The 23,591-nt window shown below is 42.6% G+C and overlaps 1 protein-coding gene across 4 annotated transcripts in view; it reads left to right on the plus strand.

Moving 5' to 3' along the window:
• The window catches only part of COBL (cordon-bleu WH2 repeat protein), a 641,622-nt gene that overhangs the window by 237,724 nt on the left and 380,307 nt on the right, over window positions 1–23,591 (plus strand). For all 4 annotated transcript variants that reach the window (XM_069730332.1, XM_069730335.1, XM_069730331.1 and 1 more), the window contains one exon: window positions 2,181–2,409. In XM_069730332.1, coding sequence (XP_069586433.1) covers window positions 2,181–2,409 — 229 coding nt within the window. The remainder of the gene's footprint in view (window positions 1–2,180; window positions 2,410–23,591) is intronic.

Consider the following 23,591-nt stretch of genomic DNA (forward strand, 5'->3'; position numbering starts at 1 on the left):
TAAATAGGCTTTCTATGGCCCACTATTTGTGAGAGAGATGGCACGCTCAGGGCTGGCACAGATGGCACGCTCCGGACTGGCACACAAGCCCAGAGGCCAATATTAATCTCCCTTTTTTTCAGGGAGAATTTATAAAACCCAAAAAGAAATAAAATAGGCTTTCTATGGCCCACTATTTGTGAGAGAGATGGCACACTCAGGACTGGCACACAAGCCCAAAGGCCAATATTAATCTCCCACTGTATTTTTATCAGGGAGAATTTATACACCCCACAAAAAAAAATACAGAAAAATGAAAAGGCTTTCTATGGCCCACTATGTGAGAGAGATGGCACACACAGGGATGGCACTCTAGCAGAAATGCCAAATTGCCAATCTTAATCTCCCACCAAAAAAAAAAAAAAAAAAAAAAAACAGGGAATGTCCTACAATTACTATCTCCCTGCCTGCAGTAATCTCAGCCAGGTATGGCAGGCAGCTACTATCTCCCTGCCTGCAGTAATCTCAGCCAGGTATGGCAGGCAGCAATAAGGAGTGGACTGATGCACAAATGAAATAAAAAGTGTGGACAAACAAAAAAGATAGCTGTGCAGAAAGGAAGGAACAAGAGGATTTGTGCTTTGAAAAAAGCAGTTGGTTTGCACAGCGGCGTACACACAGCAATGCAGCTATCAGGGAGCCTTCTAGGGCAGCCCAATGAGCTACAGCGCTGAGGGGAAAAAAAAAAAAAAAAAAACTTCCACTGTCCCTGCACACCGAGGGTGGTGTTGGACAGTGCAAATCGCTGCAGCACAAGCGGTTTTGTGGTTAATGGACCCTGCCTAACGCTATCCCTGCTTCTGACAAAGCGGCAGCAACCTCTCCCTAAGCTCAGATCAGCAGCAGTAAGATGGCGGTCGGCGGGAACGCCTCTTTATAGCCCCTGTGACGTCGCAGACAGCAAGCCAATCACTGCAATGCCCTTCTCTAAGATGGTGGGGACCAGGACCTATGTCATCACGCTGCCCACACTCTGCGTTTACCTTCATTGGCTGAGAAATGGCGCTTTTCGCGTCATTGAAACGCGACTTTGGCGCGAAAGTCGCGTACCGCATGGCCGACCCCGCACAGGGGTCGGATCGGGTTTCATGAAACCCCGACTTAGCCAAAAGTCGGCGACTTTTGATAATGTTCGACCCGTTTCGCTCAACCCTAGTGAACATGGTAAAACTTGGTAAAACTTTTTTGTTTTACCATGTTCACTAAATGCTAAAATTGACCTGCTAATATGATTCTCCAGGTCATTGCGATTTATTATATTCGTCCCTCAAAAAAAAAACAAGCCCTCACATGGCCATATTGACCGAAAAATAAAAATGTTGTGGCTCTAAGAAAAGGGAGCAAAAAATGAAAACTCAAAAACTGAAAAATCCAAGTTGGTGAAGGGATTAACATTACCACTTTCTTTTTCAACTGTAAAATACTGTTTTTTTTAATTACAGTAATTAACCCCTCAGCTTAAGTCTTATAGGATTTGTCTGCAGTATATAGGTCAGTTGTACACACAGAAGTAAAGAAAATAGTGTAAGCAGGATTTCGCAGCCTATCAGATGCTAAACTGTTTTCTTTTTTGTCTATTAAAAAATGTAATACATGACTATTGTCCATCATGGGGTTGCCAAAAGCTTGCCTTAGGAGACATATTTAGTGTGTATGCTACTGCTGAAGTAATTTACTATTGTGTCAAATTCATTTCACTTTATGTAAGCAGCAATGCCTGTCAAGAATAGCTTCTGTTTCATGCTCTGTCATTTGTTTTCTTCTGGTTTAGTCTATTCTTTAGAATCAGTGAACCATTGACATTTTCATACTCCACTTCCACTCATGCGAGACTTTATTCTAAACCCTTTGTCAACTTGTCACAGTGTAACAGATGTAAAAAAAAACCCAGGTGTGATTGTACTTTTCAGCTGTTTGCTGAGCCCCTAGCAGTTGGCTGCTGAATAAGTCAGCTCCTTTTACAAGTCAACTGGTCCATCCCTTTTTTCAAAGCAAAATGCTAATGAGTCACTAGATCTGGATGACAGGGATCAGGTGAAACTAGGAAGCCCATTCTGCATTCCATTACAGTGCATGGTAGCTAAGCCTTGGCAAAGAGGACTGATTCCAATGGTTCGGCCTTTCATTTTTGTCTTCACCAGAAAACAATCCGACTTGTTGTCAACTTCCTTGGCACTCAGAAAGCTGTTGTGAGAGTCAATCCGGCGGTGCCCTTGAGGAACATCCTCCCAGCTGTGTGTGAGAAATGTGAACTTAGCCAAGAGAATGTGACTCTTTTAAGAGACGCAATCAGCAAAGAAGAGCTAAACATGTCCCGGTCACTAAATGAGCTGGGTATCAAGGAATTGTATGCCTGGAGCAGTAAACAAGGTAACTACCAATCTTTAATCATTGTCCTTCTTATAAAGTTGTTCAATTAAATAATTAATAATTAGTTCATGTTAATTTCATTAATAGATGTCACCTTTGTAGCGCAATGATGTGCTATGATGCTGCTGGTTTTGCATTCCCTATCCTCTAAGTATCCTAAGAGATATGTCACTGGCGATGTGCACTATACACACCAGTATGCCATGTGCATAAGTCAATAATACAAGGAAATATCTTATCAGATTTTTTTTAACTCCACTGATGAGCCACTTCTTATTTTCCTCCTGCCTCCTGAACTGATTTACAAATACAGCTAAACTCCATTTTGCTCATGTTAAGACAAACCCTGGCCTCACTAAGGGATCAGATTAGAGCTGGTTATTGAACCGTATAGAGACTGATGGGGGACAGGAGTTAGGAGCAGTAAGTGCTATGCTGCTAAGCACTGATGTACTTCACTGATGCATATGATGCTGTCTATTGTAGGTGTGTACAATATATTATCAAGACATTTTGGCAATGCTTGTAGATGTGCTGTGATTTTGGCAATCCTCCATCTTTTCTTGTAATCAGTTTGAATCATATTCTAAATGCATGTATTTTTAATATGTACTTTCTTTGTTTGTGGTGACTCGAGGAGTCATTTTGGTAGGAAAGTACTGCGGTGTTATGTCTTTCACACCTGCTGCGGTTTCTGAACATGTCCTGTATTGAAACAGGAAAGTAGGAATCCCTTATATCTGTGTATTCGTATGGGAGACATGACAGCATCTGCTCTCCAACCACCAGCTCAGAGACAGAGTGTAAAACTGGTGAAAACCGCAGGAACGTGTAAGATAATAGCCAGACATTGTGGTATTCCTTGTGTACACACATGACAGCTTACTCTGAAAAGTCTTCTAAAAACACAGGTATTATTTACATTCTCTCCTCTCAGTCCATGGAAAAGCCTGTAGCGTGGTGAAGGGAGAACCATAAAAGCAAACACACTTATGTGATTTTGCTCCAAAATGCCTTTTTTATTCTTCTTATGTAAATATAAATACTCCCCTACCTGGTGCTTTCATTTATCTCTTTACAACAAAACATCAAATTCTAAATACCTGAAGTGAGAAAACTCCAATCCCGGTTTAATTGTAAACATTAGAATTTGTAATGACGACATTGCTGACAAAGTGAGAAATACCTCATGGTTCAATACTGACCTGACAAAGGGGCCTCAGGGCTTCCCCAGTTTCCTCTAATAGATGCAATGATGGAATTTCATGTACGAATATAACAAAACAGAGTGTTAATAATATATACAATTCACCTGAGGTTTCAGGTAAGTAATTTTTTAGAATAAGCTGTCCTGTATTTACAGATGAAGAATGACACTATTTCACTTTTCACATTTTTCACTAATTATTCTCTCTGCTTGCTCTTTCTTTAACCCCTTCCTCAGAAGGTGATTTTTTTGTTTCTGCCCTTTAGGTTTCTGTCGATACATCTGTACAAGGTTTTTTTTAGTTTTACATTTTGAATGGCACCATTCTTTTTACTATTCAATATTCTGGAAAATGGGGAAAAATAGAATAACAGTGCAATTGCATAAAAAGCATAATTCCGCAATTGTTTTTCAGTTGTTTTTTTTTTACTGTGTCCATTGTACTATAAAAATGACCCAAGAAACAGGATTTACACCATTTACCGATTGGGATAATTAATTTTATATTTCGATAAACCTGACTGTTACGAAGGCGATGATGCAAAATATGTTTACTTGTTTTAAAAAAATTCTTTGTTTTTAATAAGAGACAATTGGGAAAAAATTGAATCTTTATACAGTGTCCATAAAGTCATGGTGCACTTTTATAGTTTACATTTTGGCGCCCTTTCTCTGGCCCAATCATATCAGACCTGTTCATGATGAGAGATAACAAGAACCAATCAAACAACACAAGCTCATTTAAGCTGTTGCTGAGCCCCCAGTCAGATAAACCCCTGATAGACTGAACTCTGATTAATACACTGCCAGGTCTGTGACATCATGCAACCACAAGCTTATGCTATCGTTTGGATGTGTGTAAGGCAACAAATGGAGCCCACATCGAACTGCACTGAATAGGTATGAAACTGGGAGAGAGCAGATTTCACATTTCTATTATTTTTTGTTGTTTTCCAGTGACTTCAAAAGTGCACCATGACTTTACGGACACACTGTATTTCATTGTTTTAATTTTATTCTATTTTTAAGTCATTTTAAGAGACTTGAATCTACGGTTGATAAATCACTTGTTCTGTATACTGCAATTCCGCAATGTTGCTGTCATGATCCGTTCCGCGGTTTTGTCCTGTCTTCCCTTTTGCCAGTGGATCATGTCAAGGGTTAACTTTGCTCTGCCTCATTCTGGGTTTAGTTTTGCTATTTAGCTCCGATACATCCTGCTGGCAGTGTCAGCTATAGTTCTGCCTTCGGCATGTGTAGCTGATTCTGGTAGATCTTGATTTGTCCTGCTGTGATCCCTGACTTGCTCTGTGTCTGTTGACTCCCTCTGTCTGCTCTTTCCCATTGTTCCCCTGTAAGTTTGTTTGATTCCCTAGTTTTGACTTTGCTTGTATTCAGACTCGCTTCTGCCTTCTGTCTTTGTCTTATCCGCTTCCAACCGTTGCTGAACCCCCTGGCTTGTTCCTGACCACGTACTGCTGCAACCTGGTACTTCTGCTTCTGACTGTGTTTTGACTCGGTTTGTCTGACCACTCTCTCGCCACCGGGTGGCGCCTGTGCTGCTTCTCTGTGGAGCTACTCTGTGTGTGCAGCCTCACTTCCGTCATTAGCTCCTTCTGGTGGAGGTTGTGCTCTACTGCACTGCAGCAGCATGACAGTTGCAGTATATGGTGAAAAATCTGTTCTATGAGATCCACCTATAGGTTGGGCTTCATTAACAGATCAAAATGGCTGGCCATCGGTTCCTCACGATTGCAAAACCGGGGAAATGGTGCAAGGGATTGACTATGGCATTTAAAGGGACTCTGTCACCTGAATTTGGAGGGAACAATCTTCAGCCATAGGGGCGGGGTTTTCAGGTGTTTGATTCACCCTTTCCTTACCCGCTGGCTGCATGCTGGCTGCAATATTGGATTGAAGTTCATTCTCTGTCCTCCATAGTACACGCCTGCGCAAGGAAATCTTGCCTTGCGCAGGCGTGTACTATGGAGGACAGAGAATGAACTTCAATCCAATATTGCAGCCAGCATGCAGCCAGCGGGTAAGGAAAGGGTGAATCAAACACCCAAAAACCCCGCCCCTATGGCTGAAGATTGTTCCCTTCAAATTCAGGTGACAGAGTCCCATTAAGTAGTTATACGACAACTTTCAGAGCATGATTGGTCCAATGTACCATATTTTTCTGATTATAAGACGCACTTTTTCCCCCAAACTTGAGAGGGGAAATGGTGCTGTGTCTTATAATTCGAATGTAGTTTACTGGCTGCGGTGAAGCGGGGTCCCAGAGTCGCTGCTACAGGAAGCTTCTGGAGGCCGCAGGAGTGGGGTGATGCTGGAAGCCCCAAGCTGGTAGGGAGGTGGTGATCAGCAGTGCCGGGGCTCTGCCAACATGTAGTGAAAGCCCGGAGCCTTCGCGCTTTCCATGCTTTTCAATGCAATGGACTCCAGGAAAAATGGCCGCCAGAGACAGCGCATGTGCAGATTGAGATCTCGGCACCGAGAACTGATGTCCCAAGATCTCAGCTCCGAAGGTCACAATCGCAGATACTTCGTCACCGGCGGCACACCACATTAAAAAGCATGAAAAGTTCAGGGGCTCCAAGCTTTTGAAAAATTTCAGGAGAGCTCCTGAACCGCCAAACACCACTTCCTACCAGCCTGGGGCCTGCAGCATAACCAGACTCCTACCTTCGCTGAACACCACCTCCTACCAGCCTGAGGCCCGCAACATCTCCTGCCTACACTGCTGCTAGCTTCCTCCAGAAGCTATCCTACCAACTGGGACCCCGCTCTACTACTGCCGCCCACCCAGGTAAGCAATTGTAAAAGCAGATTATAAGACTCATCACCATTTTATTAATAACATTTTTTCCTATTTTCCTCCCCAAAATTTGGACTTATAATCCTCAAAATATGATAGTTATAAGTAGTTGCCAATTTCATATTACAACTGGCATCTACCTTGTAGGGTGCATGCTCAGCTCCTGACCCAACATTAGACATAATATTATGCATTGTGTTAGGAAGGAATACATTTTAAGTTGTCTCTGACCTCGTCGGTGACTATCTGCTATGATGTCTTCCATAAAAAGTAGAGAATAGTGGATAAATGAACATATACCTGACCACGCTGCTGTTATAGAAGAAGTGGTTCCAAACTTGGAGTTTTCTTGAAGTATTTTTATTACATGTTTTTAGTCTGTACTGGTCGGTTTCCCAAACCAAACTGCATATTGTCATGACTCTATTGACAGGCTCCTTCCCTGTCCCTAGCGCTAGGGGATGCCCTATCTATCTTTGCTCTTTGGATGACTTTTAAGGCTATTTTCACACGGTGCATTTTTGATGCATGTTTTTCCTCAGGCAAAAGTTGCTCATTTGGCAGTAAGAAACCTGCATCAAAAAAGGAGGTTTTGCTTAGTTTGTGTTGCGTTTTTGCTGTTTATTTGCCAAGTTTTTTTCCTGTGTTTTTGTCATGGTACATTTGTCTCTTGTACATGCTGATAAGGTTTAGTGCATAAAAAAAAAATCTTTATTCTACTTCATCAGGTGTTTGCACAAAAACGCAGCAAAAACTGATACCTGCATTTTTGAAAAAATACTGAGAGAAGTGACATGCTGTATTTGGCAAAAACCAAAGTATTGCACAAAATACTAAGGATAAAAAACAAGCTGTGTGCATGAAATTTCTGAAATCCCATAGACTTTGCTGCTGCTGTAAAATGCAGCTGAAAATTTGCATTAAAGGGACACTGTCACCTGAATTTGGAGGGAACAATCTTCAGCCATGGAGGCGGAGTTTTCGGGTGTTTGATTCACCCTTTCCTTACCCGCTGGCTGCATGTTGGCTGCAATATTGGATTGAAGTTCATTCTCTGTCCTACATAGTACACGCCTGCGCAAGGCAAGATTGCCCCCGTGCAGGCATGTACTACGGAGGACAGAGAATGAACTTCAATCCAATATTGCAGCCAGCATGCAGCCAGCGGGAAAGGAAAGGGTGAATCAAACACCCGAAAACCCCGCCTCCATGGCTGAAGATTGTTCCCTCCAAATTCAGGTGACAGTGTCCCTTTAAAAAGTGCATTAAAAAAACGCTGAAAAAACACCACGTGTGAACATCATACTTAATGGTGAAGACGCCGAGGCCACGTGCCATTCTGAGCTCCTGAATCAGCCCTTAGTCTATTGTCTTCTCCTACCCAGAGTAGCGGGGAGTAGTAGTGTATGCAAATGCACCAACCAGAGAATACATACAGGGAATCAGACGAAATGAACACACCAACAACACAGGGGAGTGAAGGATGGGAAAAATAAAAGTAGGAGAAGAGAATTTGCGAAAATCTAAAACCAAGCAACAGTCTCTAGATCAATTCACCAAATGCCTCCTGAAACCACAAAACTCCAACTCCTGAACCATGCAGCATGAATGTAACTCTGGCAAAGCATGCTTTACAGAGGCCAGTATCAATAGAAAAGGGGAGTGGCCAACCCTGAACAGCTGAAAGTATAAAGCAGGTAAGCCTCCAGGAGCTCTCAACCGAAATAGATTAACCCCTTCACTGCTAGAAGAAGCATACACTGTTTAATATGAAGGTGAAGTGCTTCTAATCAGTGCAGGAGCAGGACAAATCAGACAGCGCGGTCTTCTGGCTCCTCTCTGTCACGGTAAACCCATAACACATATGGTGTATGTAGTTTGGTTTGAGAAAGAGGCCAGTGCGTACTCTAAACGTGTAATTTAACTAATTTAAGCACAACTACAAGTTTGGAGCCACTTCTACACAGCAGTGCGGTCAGGTATATGTCAATTTCTCCACTATTCTCAACATTTATGCAGAAGAGGAACCACTTCTTTCAACAGGCGTGACTGTAGCAACTTTATTTTATATAGGCATTTATTGCAGTTGTGACATACACCCCAAACAGGTGAGCATCATGCTCACCCCCCTACCCGTTGTTACTAAATGTTATTTTCCCATGAGTGCTTGTCTTCATAAAAAGTACAGAGAGACATGATAGATTTCTGGTCTTCTTTCTCTGTGGCACACAAAGTAACATCATGGAAAACATTATACAGCAGTATTGAACTGTATGGCTGTGAATCCAGCACTAAAGTGAAATACATTTACTAGAAACTCCAGCTCAAACTACCTATGACCACCTGTTTTCTCACTGAGCTGAGTGCTCCTCACTTCTACTTCATCTTTCTCTTTTTATATAGTCCCAGCTGGAATTCTTTGTACAAGCATGTTCAAGTGGAGAAAGAAGCAAATTTTGCTTATAAGTTAAATGTGATAGTTTCTTATATCCACTTGTACTAGTGATTTTTGCAAAGTTTGTTTAAACTACAGGGTTGTGCATTATGAATCAATACAATAAATACATTTTTTTTGTTAATCAAAATAATTTGATAGTGTGAAAAGGCAAAACTATTTTTTAGGGGTATACTTCTCCTTAAAGGGACTCTGTCACCTGAATTTGGCAGGACTGGTTTTGGGTCATATGGGCGGAGTTTTCGGGTGTTTGATTCACCCTTTCCTTACCCGCTGGCTGCATGCTGGCTGCAATATTGGATTAAAGTTCATTCTCTGTCCTCCATAGTACACGCCTGCACAAAGCAATCTTGCCTTGTGCAGGCGTGTACTATGGAGGACAGAGAATGAACTTCAATCCAATATTGCAGCCAGCATGCAGCCAGCGGGTAAGGAAAGGGTGAATCAAACACCCAAAAACTCCGCCCATATGACCCAAAACCAGTCCCGCCAAATTCAGGTGACAGGTTCCCTTTAAAAGGGTTTTTAATTCTCATAAAGTGATAAATAATGGGTAGGATGTTCAATCAGTTTATGATTGGTGAGGACCAGCTTCTGTGTCATCCACTTATCCTAAAAAAGGAACAGGACACATTTACGCCCACTGTACTGTTTATGCGCTACACAGTGGCCTTAGTATACCAGGCTATATGTTATGATAAGATAATTCAGTACCACAATGGACATAGAGGTCAGAGCACATACAGTGACCTGACAATAACCCAAAAACATAGAACGAGCTCTGAGACGTGGGAACTCTGCTGACCGCAATCCCTAATCCTCTCCAACAACACTAGAGGCAGCCGTTGATTGCGCCTAACGCTCCCTATGCAACTCGGCACAGCCTGAGAAACTAGCTAGCCTGAAGATAGAAAATAAGCCTACCTTGCCTCAGAGAAATACCCCAAAGGAAAAGGCAGCCCCCACATATAATGACTGTGAGTTAAGATGAAAAGACAAACGTAGAGATGAAATAGATTTAGCAAAGTGAGGCGCGACTTTCTGAACAGAGCGAGGATAGGAAAGGTAACTTTGCGGTCAACACAAAACCCTACAAAAACCACGCAAACGGGCAAAAAGACCCTCCGTACCGAACTAACGGCACGGAGGTACACCCTCTGCATCCCAGAGCTTCCAGCAAGCAGGAAAAAACAAATAGACAAGCTGGACAGAAAAAACAGCAAACAAAATAGCAAAGCAGAACTTAGCTATGCAGAGCAGCAGGCCACAGGAACGATCCAGGAGGAAACAGGTCCAATACTAGAACATTGACTGGAGGCCAGGATCAAAGCACTAGGTGGAGTTAAATAGAGCAGCACCTAATGACTTCACCACATCACCTGAGGAAGGAAACTCAGAAGCCGCAGTACCACTTTCCTCCACCAACGGAAGCTCACAGAGAGAATCAGCCAAAGTACCACTTGTGACCACAGGAGGGAGCTCTGCCACAGAATTCACAACAGCTATACAGGGAACCGCAAGTACACTGGTTCCCTTCATTAAGTTGGATAAACCCTTTTAAACGCTTAATAATGAACACCATATGTGTGCTACACTTGTTGTGATCTGGCTTAGAAGCTGAACCTGCATCTTTACTGGCAGATGATGATTGTATAATACAGTCATTATCTATCTCTAAGGCTCGTTTCACACATCAGTGGCTCCGGGACGTGAGGTGACAGTTTCCTCACGTACCGGAGACACTGACTCACGTAGACACATTAAAATCAATGTGTCTCTGCACATGTCAGCGTGTTTTCACAGACCGTGTGTCCATTTGGAAAACACGGAGACATGTCAGTGTTCGTGGGAGCGCACGTATTACACGGACCCATTAAAGTCAATGGGTCCGTGTAAAACATGTACCGCACACGGATGTTGTCCGTGTGCAGTCCGCGTGCCGTGCAGGAGACAGCGCTACAGTAAGCGCTGTCCCCCCAGCGTGGTGCTGAGGCTGCCATTCATTTCTTCTCTCCAGCAGCGTTCGCTGGAGAGAAGATATGAAAAATCTTTTTTTTTTTTTTTTTGGTGATTAAAAAAAAGATCCCTGTCCCCAATCCCCTCCCGCCCCCTGTGCGCCCCCTGCTGTTAATAAAATACTTACCCGGCTCCCTCGCTGCTTCTTCTCCTCGCCGCAGCTTCTCCTGTATGAGCGGTCACGTGGTGCCGCCCATTACTGTGATGAATATGCGGCTCCACCTCCCATAGGGGAGAACACGATCAGGGCTGGTTTTTCTGGTCCTCGATCACGTGATCGCTGTTATTCATTGAATAACCGCGTTCACGTAAATAAAAAGTGTGATCAGTTATTAAAATAAATTCTCTATCTTCTGACATGATATAGCATGTCATAGGAGAGAGAAATGATGTCCCCAAGCCACCCACCGGATCTGCCATCCCCTGGTCCGCCTTCTCCATGCCCTGGCCATCCACCTACTCTCCATGCATGCTCAGTGTGCCCGCTGAGATCCGATGGCCCGCACTCAGCAACGGCAGGAATTTTTCTTATTGGTTCCTGACTTTTGATCACTGTGATAGACTATCACAGTGATCAAACACCCAATAGTTAGTAAATCATCCCCCCTATGTAATCTCTTTAGTCAGCTTAAATATTTTTTATTATATAATTTTTAATTTCTTTCATTCTTGTATGTTAGGGTTAGGCTTAGGGTCAGGCTTAGAGTTAGGATTGGTCTAAGGTTAGGGTTAGGCTTAGTCATAGGTTTGGGCTTAGGGTTAGGCTTAGGGTTGAGATTTTTTTCAAAAGTAAAAAAATGATGACCATATGATGACATTTTTAATATGAGACCTACCTAATGTTATCAAATTCTGTGTAGTACCTTTGGGTTCAAAATCTTCACTATACCACTGGATAAAATCCTTGAGGGGTGTAGTTTCCAAAATGGGGTAACTTGTTGGAGTATCTGCTGCTTAGTCAACTCAGGGGCCCTCAAACTTCATCATGGTGCCCGCAGTATATATTTCAGCCAAATTTGTGTTCCAAAATTCAATTATTGCTCCTTCTGTTCCGAGCCCTGCCGTTTGTCCAAAGAGAACTTTTTGACTATATGTGGGTTATCCTTGCTCTCATGAGAAAGTGGTTAACAAACTGTGGGGTCCACTTTTTGGTGTTACCTCTTGTAAAAGTGAAAAAATTGGGGCTAAAGCAACATTTTAGAGCAAAAATTATTTTTTCATTCTCCTTTGCATTAATTCCTGTCTAGCATGTGAAGGGTTAAATAATTTCCTGACACCAGTTTTAAAGTGTTTGAGGGGTGCGGTTTTTAAATTGTTATCACTTTTGGGAAGTTTCCAATATATCGGCCCATTGAAATCTGAGTAGGTTCCTAAAGAAACAGGTTTTGTAAATTTGTTGAAAAAATAAGAAATTGCTCCTAAAGTTTTGACTCCTCTAGTATCCTAACAAAATAAATTGATGTTTAAAAAATGATGCAGATATAAAGTATAAATGGGAAATGTTATTTAATAATTAATTTGTAGAGCATGACTAACTGGTTTAAGGATATAGGGATTGAAAGTTTGAAAATTGCAATTTTTTTTTTCATTTTAGCCAAAATTTCTGTATTTTCACAATTAAAATCGTCATATTGAACAATTTTTACCACTAACATGAGTTACAATGTCAGGATCAGTGGGATCAGTTGAAGAGTTCCAGGGTTATTACCACATATAATGATTATGGATTATCTTAGGACAGTATTTAGTGCCTTTGTTAGGCCCAGGACTACCCATGAGCATATACATCAGACCAGTGTTATCCAATGTTTTATCGGATAGCATGATGGTCAATCTTATTCAATGAGACAATGCTAATTCCAGATTTTTTTCACTGACATAATTTGTCAGTTAAATAAATGGCAACATGCTGCAGTTTGCCACACAAATCAGATGCCACTCACCCACTCAAGTCTATGGGTGCATGAAAATCATCAGACTGCACTCAGATGACATTTGACTGCAGTCCAATTTTTGTGGGCTCTCAAAGTGCAGAGGATGGAGAAATATTGTTCTCCATCTTCTGACTTTTTGCTCCTATTCTCTAATCTGAGAGAATCGGAGCATACTAAGCTGATACTCGGATAAAACTGTGGTCAGAGTTTGAAAAGTGTCATTTACATAATTGATCTGATTCTCTTGGAAAAGAGACTCTTCATTCGAGCGACTGTAGACTTATGCCGGGATCACACACAGCGAGATACGGCCGAGTCTCACAGGTTAAAACCAAGCTCTAGCACCGGCACTCCGGAGCGGAGCGTGCGGCCGCACAGCAATACATGGAGCTGCACGCTCCGCTCTTGAGTGCCGGTGCCAGAGCTGGGTTTTAACCTGCGAGACTCGGCCGTATCTCGCTGTAGTGTGACTCCGGCCTTACAATGTTTGTTGGAGCTGACATATTGACAAATGGACCTCTTTCTCTTTTCTGCTCATTAAATACCTCAGTTCTCTATGTATTTTAATTTATTGGGATATTTTCTATAAAGGACTAGTTATTTGTACCCAGTGCAGCCACAATGAAGAGTTGTAGATATGGGGTAATGGTTTGGAAGATTTCTGTAGTGACTTCACACATGTAAGAAAGCAATGGATTCAATCCCAGCAATTGTAATTCCTTTGTGTTTGCTAATAAACGTGACACGTCAGGCATGCAGCCAGTGTGGGCGAACAGCTGTCTATGAAATGTGCTGTGGACTTTGTATATAAGGTGTGTCCGTGTACGGCAGCCAGCACCCTGCACCTCCTTGGGTGTCTCCCTAACGAGCATCTACAGATTCCTTCAGCTGTGTGCGCCACTTTCATTTTAATCCAGCTGTCTGCCCTTTTATCCATCCATCTCACTTTTTTTTGTAATAGCTTTGTTTTCCATTATATCTTATTCAGTTTGTTAGCTTATTTATAATATAAATGCAGATTTCATTACCTTTAAGTGTACCGTAATTATATTCCTTGAAATTTATAGTATGAACTTTTAAATTACGCCTTATTCCCTTTGCTCTTGAGCACCTCTAAGTGTTAAAAAGTAAATAGAGAATATAGTGACATGTATGAAAGCTTTCCTTTCATGACTTTTTAATATGTCACGGAGAGGAAAGTACACAGGATTTATGAAGGTTATGTAAATATTAATAGGAGACTTGGAACACAAAGCTTCTTAATCTTTTGTCTCCAATTTCAGCTTTAGGCTGCCGTCACACTAGCAGTATGTGGTCAGTATGTTACATCAGTACTAGCTGAAGAGCCCGGCGTTGCCTGGGCATAGTAAATATCTGTGGTTAGTTATAGCACCTCACTTCTCTTATTTTCCCATCACGCCTCTCATTTTCCCAATCACATCTTTCATTTTCCCCTCACATCTCTCATTTTCTCCCTCACACCTCTCATTTTCTCCCTCACTCCTCTCATTCCCCCCTAACACTTGTCATTTCAACCTCACATCTGTCATTTTCTGATCACTCCACTATTTTTCCTCACTCCTCTCATTTTGCACTCACACCTTTTCATTTTCACCTCATCACCTCAGTATATACATGTTTGTCATCTCCCTTATATATAGTATACATCTGTATGTCATCTCCTGTATATAGTATATACCTGTATGTCATCTCCCCTGTATATAGTATATACCTGCTGTGTGTCATCTCTCCCCTATATATAGTATATACCTGAATGTCATCTCCTTCTATATATAGTATATACCTGTATGTCATCTCCTCCTGTATATAGTATATACCTGTGTGTCATCTCCCCTGTATATAGTATATATCTGTGTGTCATCTCCTCCTGTATATAGTATATACCTGTATGTCATCTTCTATATATAGCATATACCTGTATGTCATCTCCTCCTGTATATAGTATATACCTGTAGGTAATCTGCTCCTGTATATATATATACCTGTATGTCATCTCCTCCTGTATATAGTATGCACCTGTATGTCATCTCCTCCTCTATATAGTATATACCTGTGTGTCATCTCTCCTGTATATAATATATATCTGTGTGTCATCTCCCCTGTATATAGTATATACCTGTGTGATCTCCTGTATTAGACCTCGTTAACACGTTATTTGCTCAATATTTTTACCTCAGTATTTGTAAGATAAATTGGCAGCCTGATAAATCCCCAGCCAACAGGAAGCCCTCCCCCTGGCAGTATATATTAGCTCACACATGCACATAATAGACAGGTCATGTGACTGACAGCTGCTGTATTTCCTATATGGTACATTTGTTGCTCTTGTAGTTTGTCTGCTTATTAATCAGATTTTTATTTTTGAAGGATAATACCAGACTTGTGTGTGTTTTAGGGCGAGTTTCATTTGTCAAGTTGTGTGTGTTGAGTTGTGTGTGGCGACATGCATGTAGTGACTTTTGTGAGATGAGTTTTGTGTGGCAACATGTGTGCAGCAACTTTTTGTGTGTCGAGTTGCATGTGACAGGTTAGTGTAGCAAGTTGTGTGCAGCAAGTTTTGCGCATGGCGAGTTTTGCGCGTGGTGAGTTTTATGTCTGGTGCCTTTTGAGTATGTGCAAGTTTTGTGTGAGGCAACTTTTGCATGTGTTGCAAATTTTGTGCATGTGGCAATTTTTCCACGTGTGCAAGTTTTGCGTGTGGCGAGTTTTCCATGAGGTGAGTTTTGCACTTGTGGCAAGTTTTGCGTGAGCCTAGTTTTTGCATGTGGCGAGTTTTGCGCGTGGCGAGTTTTGAGCGGCGACTTTTGTGTTTCGACTTTTATGTGGCGAGGTTGGTGTATGTGTGGTGAAATGTGTGCTGAGGGTGGTATACGTGTTCAAGCACGTGGTAGTGTTTGGCGCATTTTGTGTGTGTGTTCATATCCCCATGTGTGGTGAGTATCTCATGTCGGGGCCCCATCTTAGCAACTGATCGGTATATACTCTTGCAATCGCTCTCATTCTTTAAGTCCCCCTTGTTCACATCTGGCAGCTGTCAATTTGCCTCCAACACTTTTCCTTTCACTTTTCCCCATTATGTAGATAGGGGAAAAATAGTTTGGTGAATTGGAAAGCGCGGGGTTAAAATTTCACCTCACAACGTAGCCTATGACGCTCTCAGGGTCCAGACGTGTGACTGTGCAAAATTTTGTGGCTGTAGCTGCGACGCCTCCAACACTTTTCCTTTCACTTTTTTCCCCATTATGTAGATAGGGGCAAAATTGTTTGGTGAATTGGAAAGCGCGGGATTAAAATTTCACCTCACAACGTAGCCTATGACGCTCTCAGGGTCCAGACGTGTGACTGTGCAAAATTTTGTGGCTGTAGCTGCGACGCCTCCAACACTTTTCCTTTCACTTTTTCCCCATTATGTAGATAGGGGCAAAATTGTTTGGTGAATTGGAAAGCGCGGGGTTAAAATTTCACCTCACAACATAGCCTATGACGCTCTCAGGGTCCAGACGTGTGACTGTGCAAAATTTTGTTGCTGTAGCTGCGACACCTCCAACACTTTTCCTTTCACTTTTTTCCCCATTATGTAGATAGGGGCAAAATTGTTTGGTGAATTGGAAAGCGCGGGGTTAAAATTTCACCTCACAATGTAGCCTATGACGCTCTCGGGGTCCAGACGTGTGACTGTGCAAAATTTTGTGGCTGTAGCTGCGACGGTGCAGATGCCAATCCCGGACATACACACATACACACACACACACACACACACACACACATTCAGCTTTATATAGTAGATTTGTAGCCAAAACCAGGAGTGGGTGATAAATGCAGAAGTGGTGAATATGTTTCTATTACACTTTTCCTCTATTTGTTCCACTCCTGGTTTTGGCTTACAAATACTGATGTAAAATACTGACCACATACTGCTAGTGTGATGGCAGCCTTAGACAGTTATAGAAATATGTGACTGGATCTATGATAGATAACAACGATCTGGGCACAAAAGCCTGGTGCAGGGCAGTTGGTCATCTCAGCAAGCAGTTAATGGAGTCCAGGCAAGTTCAAACATCATGTTATCCGATCCCTGGTGCCTTAGGGGTCACAAAAAGATACCTACGGTATATTATGAAAGACATATTACATATATGTATGCGCTTTCTTCCATGAAAAAATAATTCTTTTTTTTTTTTTTTTAGTTAAATTTAAGTGCCCTTGTCTGTTTGGATGATTGACACAAAGGGAAAGAGGAACACAGTCGTAAAGATAGCGCATGTAAGGGTAGAGGGAGTATGAAGCTCACACACACTAAAGGTGACAATTAGGGCAGCCCCACACGTCCAGATAATTCCGGTACCGGAAAAATCGGTACCGGAATTATCCGTGTCCGTGTGCCCGTGCGTTTCTGTGGCACATCAGTGTGGCACACGTGCGGCACACGTGTGCCGCCCATGTGCCGACTGGGTACCACACGCACCGTGCAGGAGACAGCGCTAGAGATAAGCGCTTTCCCCCCCACGTGGTGCTGAAGCCGCCATTCATATCTTCTCTGCAGCAGCGTTTGCTGTAGAGAAGATATGAATAATCCTTTTTTTTTGTTTCTCGTGTTTAACATAAAGATCCATGTCCCCTCCCCCCTGTGCGCCCGCCCGCTGTTATTAAAATACTCACCCGGCTCCCTCGCTGCCGCTGCTTCCTGTCCTGGCCGCACCTTCTACTGTATGAGCGGTCACTTGGGGCCGCCGATTACAGTCATGAATATGCGGCTCCACCTCCCATATTCACCCATTGACTTTAATGGGTCCGTGTAATCCGTGCGCTCCCACGAACACTGACATGTCTCCGTGTTTGGCACACGGAGACAAGGTCCACAAAAAATCAATGACTTCTGCACAGATGCATTGATTTCAATGTGTCTACGTGTGTCAGTGGCTCCGGTACGTGAAGAAACTGTCACCTCATGTACCGGAGCCACTGACGTGTGAAACCGGCCTTAGCTATAGAGCTAGAATAATATACTTGATACAAATAATTGAAATGAAAGAAGATAACAAAGTATCAAGTGTAGAGGCGAAACAACCAGTAAGGATGGAAATAAAAGTGCAACTAGGTAATCTATATAACTAAAGGTAGGAAATTTTCATTTATTTTCAAGTTATGTCACAGATGAAGAGAAGAAAGCCATGTAATACTCCATGTGCCTATAATAAATGAATTCATATGGTGGTTGTGAAAGACATAAACTGGCAATTAAACAAGAAGGTGTAGCAACAGAACAGTGCAATATATTAATTATATTTTATGCAAAGATATTTTTATGATGCAACATAATGTTTATAGGATAATTATTAGTTTAGTTCTATAGGGACATGAAATAATTATAACATTTAGAGATGCCACATAATTTACTCTGGGCCACTCATTTGTGCTTTTAGTTGCAGGGCTGAGACTCATAGCAAATTCTTATATCCTATAACTTTGTGACTTCACATTTGTTATACACAGTGACATAAATATCAATGTCTACATAAAGTGTGCACATTATTGTGGCTGGTGATTTGCACACTCAAAATGACCTACTAGTATGGCAGCAGTGTCAGACTAGGGTACCAAGGGCCCACCAGTAACATTGACTTTGAGGGCCCACTTTTTACCTGCATATAAATATTACACTACCCTTGTTCACAAATTTACCTATATCTCTATATAATAATAAACTGAGTAGTTTGGTTAATGAATAAAGGGATGCTTCTTTTTTCTGTACAGAGTGAATGAAGTGAATTATGCCAAGTACTTCCCATGCAGTGGGGATGGTGGCCCAAATCTGCACAGGGGCCCACAGGGAGATTGCCCTGTTACCTTATGGGCCAGTCCGAGCCTGGCAGCAGATATGTTTTTGCATTGGGATTTTAACTTCTGGTAGTTCTTCTCTAGAGCTACAGCAATGTGAAAACAACTAGATGATGGCCCGATTCTAACACATTCTAGAATATGTATGTAGTTTATTTATGAAGATTTCAAAATAATGCAATGAATACACAGGATTCGGCCGGCCAGGCGCGACCAATTAGCAAAGCGTGGTTCAAATCCCGCGCCAATCCGCTGCCGGACTGCGTCTGTCGCTGATTGTTCGCGGCTGGCTGGGCACGACCAATCAGTGAAGCTAGGGCCAGCTCCAGGTTTTTAAGGGCCCGGGGCGAAAGAGTCTCACAGCCCACGAAGCATATAAAACAGCCCACGTAGTATATAGCACAGCCACGTAGTATATAGCACAGCCACGTAGTATAGAGCACAGCCCATGTAGTATATTGCACAGCCACGTAGTATATTGCACAGCCGCATAGTATATAGCACAGCCATGTAGTATGTTGCACAGCCACTTAGTATATTGCACAGCCACTTAATATATAGCACAGCCCACGCAGTATATAACACAGCCCACGCAGTACATAACACAGCCACATAGTATATAGCACAGCCACGTAGTATATTGCACAGCCACGTAGTAAATAACACAGCTCACGCAGTATATAACACAGCCCATGCAGTATATAACACAGCTCACGTAGTATGTAACACAGCCCAAGTAGTATATAGCAATGTGGGCACCATATCCCTGTTAAAAAAAGAATTAAAATAAAAATAGTTATATACTCACCTTCCGGCAGCCTCTGGCACCAGCCCAGGCGATGCTCCTCGCAACGTTCCGTTCCCAGTAATGCCTTGCGGCAATAACCCGTGATGATGTAGTGGTCTCGCGAGACCGCTACGTCATCTGGGGTCATTGCCGCAATGCATTCTTGGGCCCGGAGTTTCGCGAGGAGCGGAAAAGGCTGACGCCGGAAGGTGAGAATATAATGATTTTTAAAAAAATTATTTTTAACATTATATGTTTTTACTATTGATGCTGCATAGGCAGCATCAATAGTAAAAAGTTGGTCACACATAGGGTTAATGGCAGCGTTAACGGACTGCTAAAACACTATGTCGGCACTGACTGGAGGGGAGTATGGAGGGGGCACTGACTGGAGGGGAGTAGGAAGGGGCCAATTTGCGGCAGGACTGTGCCTGTCGCTGATTGGTCGTGCCCAGCCGGCTGCGACCAATCAGCGACGCGGGATTTCCGTGACAGACAGACAAACAAACGGAAGTGGACCTTAGACAATTATATATATATATATATATATATATATATATATATATATAGATAGATAGCTTTCTGCACCTATACGATGCTGGGTACTGGTATTTGTAAGTAGAAATTCTTTAGAAAGAAGTGATAAAGCCTTGTCATCAGTTCATGGCGCTTCTGCATTATAGTGGATGGCAAGTGTGGGGCCTGAAGACCCAGGATAGCAATGCAATTCCCAAGGCTTCTATTGCTCCTTGCATCTCTACTTATTTGGCGCTCGTGGATGTGTTCACCTGGCCTTAGTAATGAAATGTTAACTTCACAAAAGAGTTTATGATGCTGCTTATTTTCACTTTGTAAAAAACTTGGCATTTTACAGTTCCAGCAAAGTGGATGGGATTTATAGAAATCTCCTGACCATTGTGCTTTTTTTACTCAGGATAAACTGACTGCAAGGAGGGTAATCATCACCCTCTTCTCTTAATACCGTGGAGCTGCCTTAATGACACCAAATACCCATATGATCTCCTCTGAATAAGAAAAAACACTCTTCTCCATTGATGGGTTATGTGGGTTTGCCACAGCTTTTATTTAACCCAAAAACCAAAACACAGAATCATCCCTCGTCTATGGTCATTTTATGCTCAAACAAAAAATACCGACCGCCAACCGCTGCAGTACAGCGGGCCTTGTGATTAAAAACTTATTGAGCATGGACGAGAACCGTAATGCAGTACCAACTACCAAACATACTTCTGTAATAAAAAACATTTATTTCACTTTCTTCTCCTCACCATAAATAAGGCAGGGTGGGTGAGATCTTCTGCTCCAGGTACCCGCTGCCAGAATGACTGTTAGTGCCTTTTCCTTTCTTGTCCTCCCCTATCCAACACCCCAAAATCGTAGTGCAGCCCCATTATTTCCCCGCACGTTTAGTAACCTGTTATGATCTGGTGGTTAGGACAAATAGTGGACCTGGTAGTTAGAGCACCAGGAAAGACTTGATAGAACATTAACATAGGACAAGCTCTGGGAAGTGGAACCTCTGCTGACCGCAATCCCTAATCCTATCACGCACACTAGAAATAGCCGTGGAGCGCTCCTATCATGACCTAGGCGCCTCGTCACAGCCTCAGAACTAGCTAGCCCTAGAGATAGGAAAAATAAGCCTATCTTGCCTCAGAGAAAATTCCCCAAAGGAAAAGGCAGCCCCCCACATATATTGACTGTGAGTTAAGATGAAATCACAAACACAGAGATGAAATAGATTTAGCAAAGAGAGCCCCGACTTACTAAACAGACAGAAGATAGGAAAGGTCACTTTGCAGTCAGCACAAAACCCTACAAAACCACACAGAGAGTGCAGGGAAAAATACCTTCCGCACCGACTAACGGAGCGGAGGCGCCCCTCTGCGTCCCAGAGCTTCCAGCAAGCAAGGCAAAATTCACATAAGCATGCTGGACAGAAAAAAATAGCAAACAAGAAAAAAAGCAAAGCGAAACTTAGCTACTGCTGGAGGAAACAGGTAACCAGAAAGATCCAGGAGCGGACTAGACCAATGCTACAACATTGACAGCTGGCATGGGGCAAAGATCTAAGTGGAGTTAAATAGAGCAGCCCACTAACGAATTAGCCTCGTCACCTGTGAAAGGAAACTCAGAAACACCCACAGGCACCAGAGAAAGTCCATGGACAGAACCAGCCGAAGTACCATTCATGACCACAGGAGGGAGCTCGACAACAGAATTCACAACAGTAACCCTTAAGGGCCCAAAACACAACTCCCACACAGTCCAAGGCCCTTATTTAGTTCAGGGCCATATAGACCTGCGGTGCGCATTTGAGTTCCGCACCATGTCAGTTTCTCTTCAGGTATGCTGAGTTTCATGTGTGGATAGAATGGCATTAGATGCGGAAAATCCGCAGGTAAAAAAGCGCATTTATGTTTTTAGTGAGTTTCTCCTGCAGAAGTGCACTACAATGCAGGCAATCCTGACAAGACTGTAGTGATAAAGTTTTGTCAAAGCCAAATATCAGGATGTATCAAAAATAGTGATGAGTAAGTGTGCTCAGATAAGGTGTTATCTGAGCATTCTCGGGTGCTAATCCAGTATCTTCTGCGTGCTCTGATACTATGTTTGATTCCCGCGGCTGCATGTCTCATGGCTGTTATACAGCTGCAACACATGCAGGGATTCCATGTATGTTAGGCAATTCCTGCATTTGTTGCATCTCTTGAACAGCCACGAGACACGCAGCCACAGGGAGTCGAGCATAGTATTAGAGCACGCCGAAGATATTCTATTAGCACACGAGCATGCTCAGATAACACCTTATCTCAGCACACTCGCTCATCATTAATCAAAAACAAAGCAACTTTATTTAAAACATCGGATAAAGAATACCCAGAAATACTAATAGAAACCAGCACTGTCAAAAACAGGCATAACACATACTCCAATAAGGATATAAACATAAAAGAGAAAGGAGTACAAGACCACCCGTAAATAAAATCTAATATTTATTGATAATAAATCTAAAAATATGTAACATACACTATAGTACAGGATAGTATCAAAAATTGTATATTTCTTATGGACAAACACATAAAATTGTGAAGGACACAAACAAGAACCAACCACATTTCATAGTCTACACAGGACCCTATATATCTGGTATTACATATAGCAGCATCTAACACTAGTTAAAAGGAAAGATCCAGGGAAAAACCACATAGATCACCACAGTTGTGGCCCAAAACTAAGTATCCCAGACTGAGTGTGATGTGTGCCAATCAAATGTACAGATATCTCACCCAGATGGATCCATGTGTGTGGTCAGACGTAGCCCCAACGCACGTTTCGCGTGGGCTTCCTCAGGGGGCCGTGCTCGCACATGTATGTCTCCGCTCTTTATATACCTTACACACCTGTCCCAAATGTGGATACAATCAGCGGCGCATGTCGGCGAAGTCCGCAGGACCGAAAATGACATCACCGCAAAGTGTCCCGTGCGACGCGTGCTGGCCCCGGCCATTGCCATGGTAACCGCAGCCAGCACGCGCCGCAGTACAGACGCCGAGGCAATGCCACCGCCCGCACACACCGCAGACATGTCTCCACACAAGATCAGCGCCGCATTATCCCACATCAACACAGTGATCGCCGGACATGACGCACCACCACAAATCCCGTCGAGGTGCGTCCTCAGGACTTCGCCGACATGCGCCGCTGATCTGTACATTTGATTGGCACACATCACACTGAGTCTGGGATACTTAGTTTTGGGCCACAACTGTGGTGATCTATGTGTTTTTTCCCTGGATCTTTCCTTTTAACTAGTGTTAGATGCTGCTATATGTAATACCAGATATATAGGGTCCTGTGTACACTATGTAATGTGGTTGGTTCTTGTTTGTGTCCTTCACAATTTTATGTGTTTGTCCATAAGAAATATACAATTTTTGATACTATCCTGTACTATAGTGTATGTTACATATTTTTAGATTTATTATCAATAAATATTAGATTTTATTTACGGGTGGTCTGGTACTCCTTTCTCTTTTATGTTTTTATTTAAAACATGACCAAATTCCATGGAGACACAC

The sequence above is a fragment of the Ranitomeya imitator genome, chromosome 6 (assembly GCF_032444005.1).
Source record: "Ranitomeya imitator isolate aRanImi1 chromosome 6, aRanImi1.pri, whole genome shotgun sequence".
Lineage (NCBI taxonomy): Eukaryota > Metazoa > Chordata > Amphibia > Anura > Dendrobatidae > Ranitomeya > Ranitomeya imitator.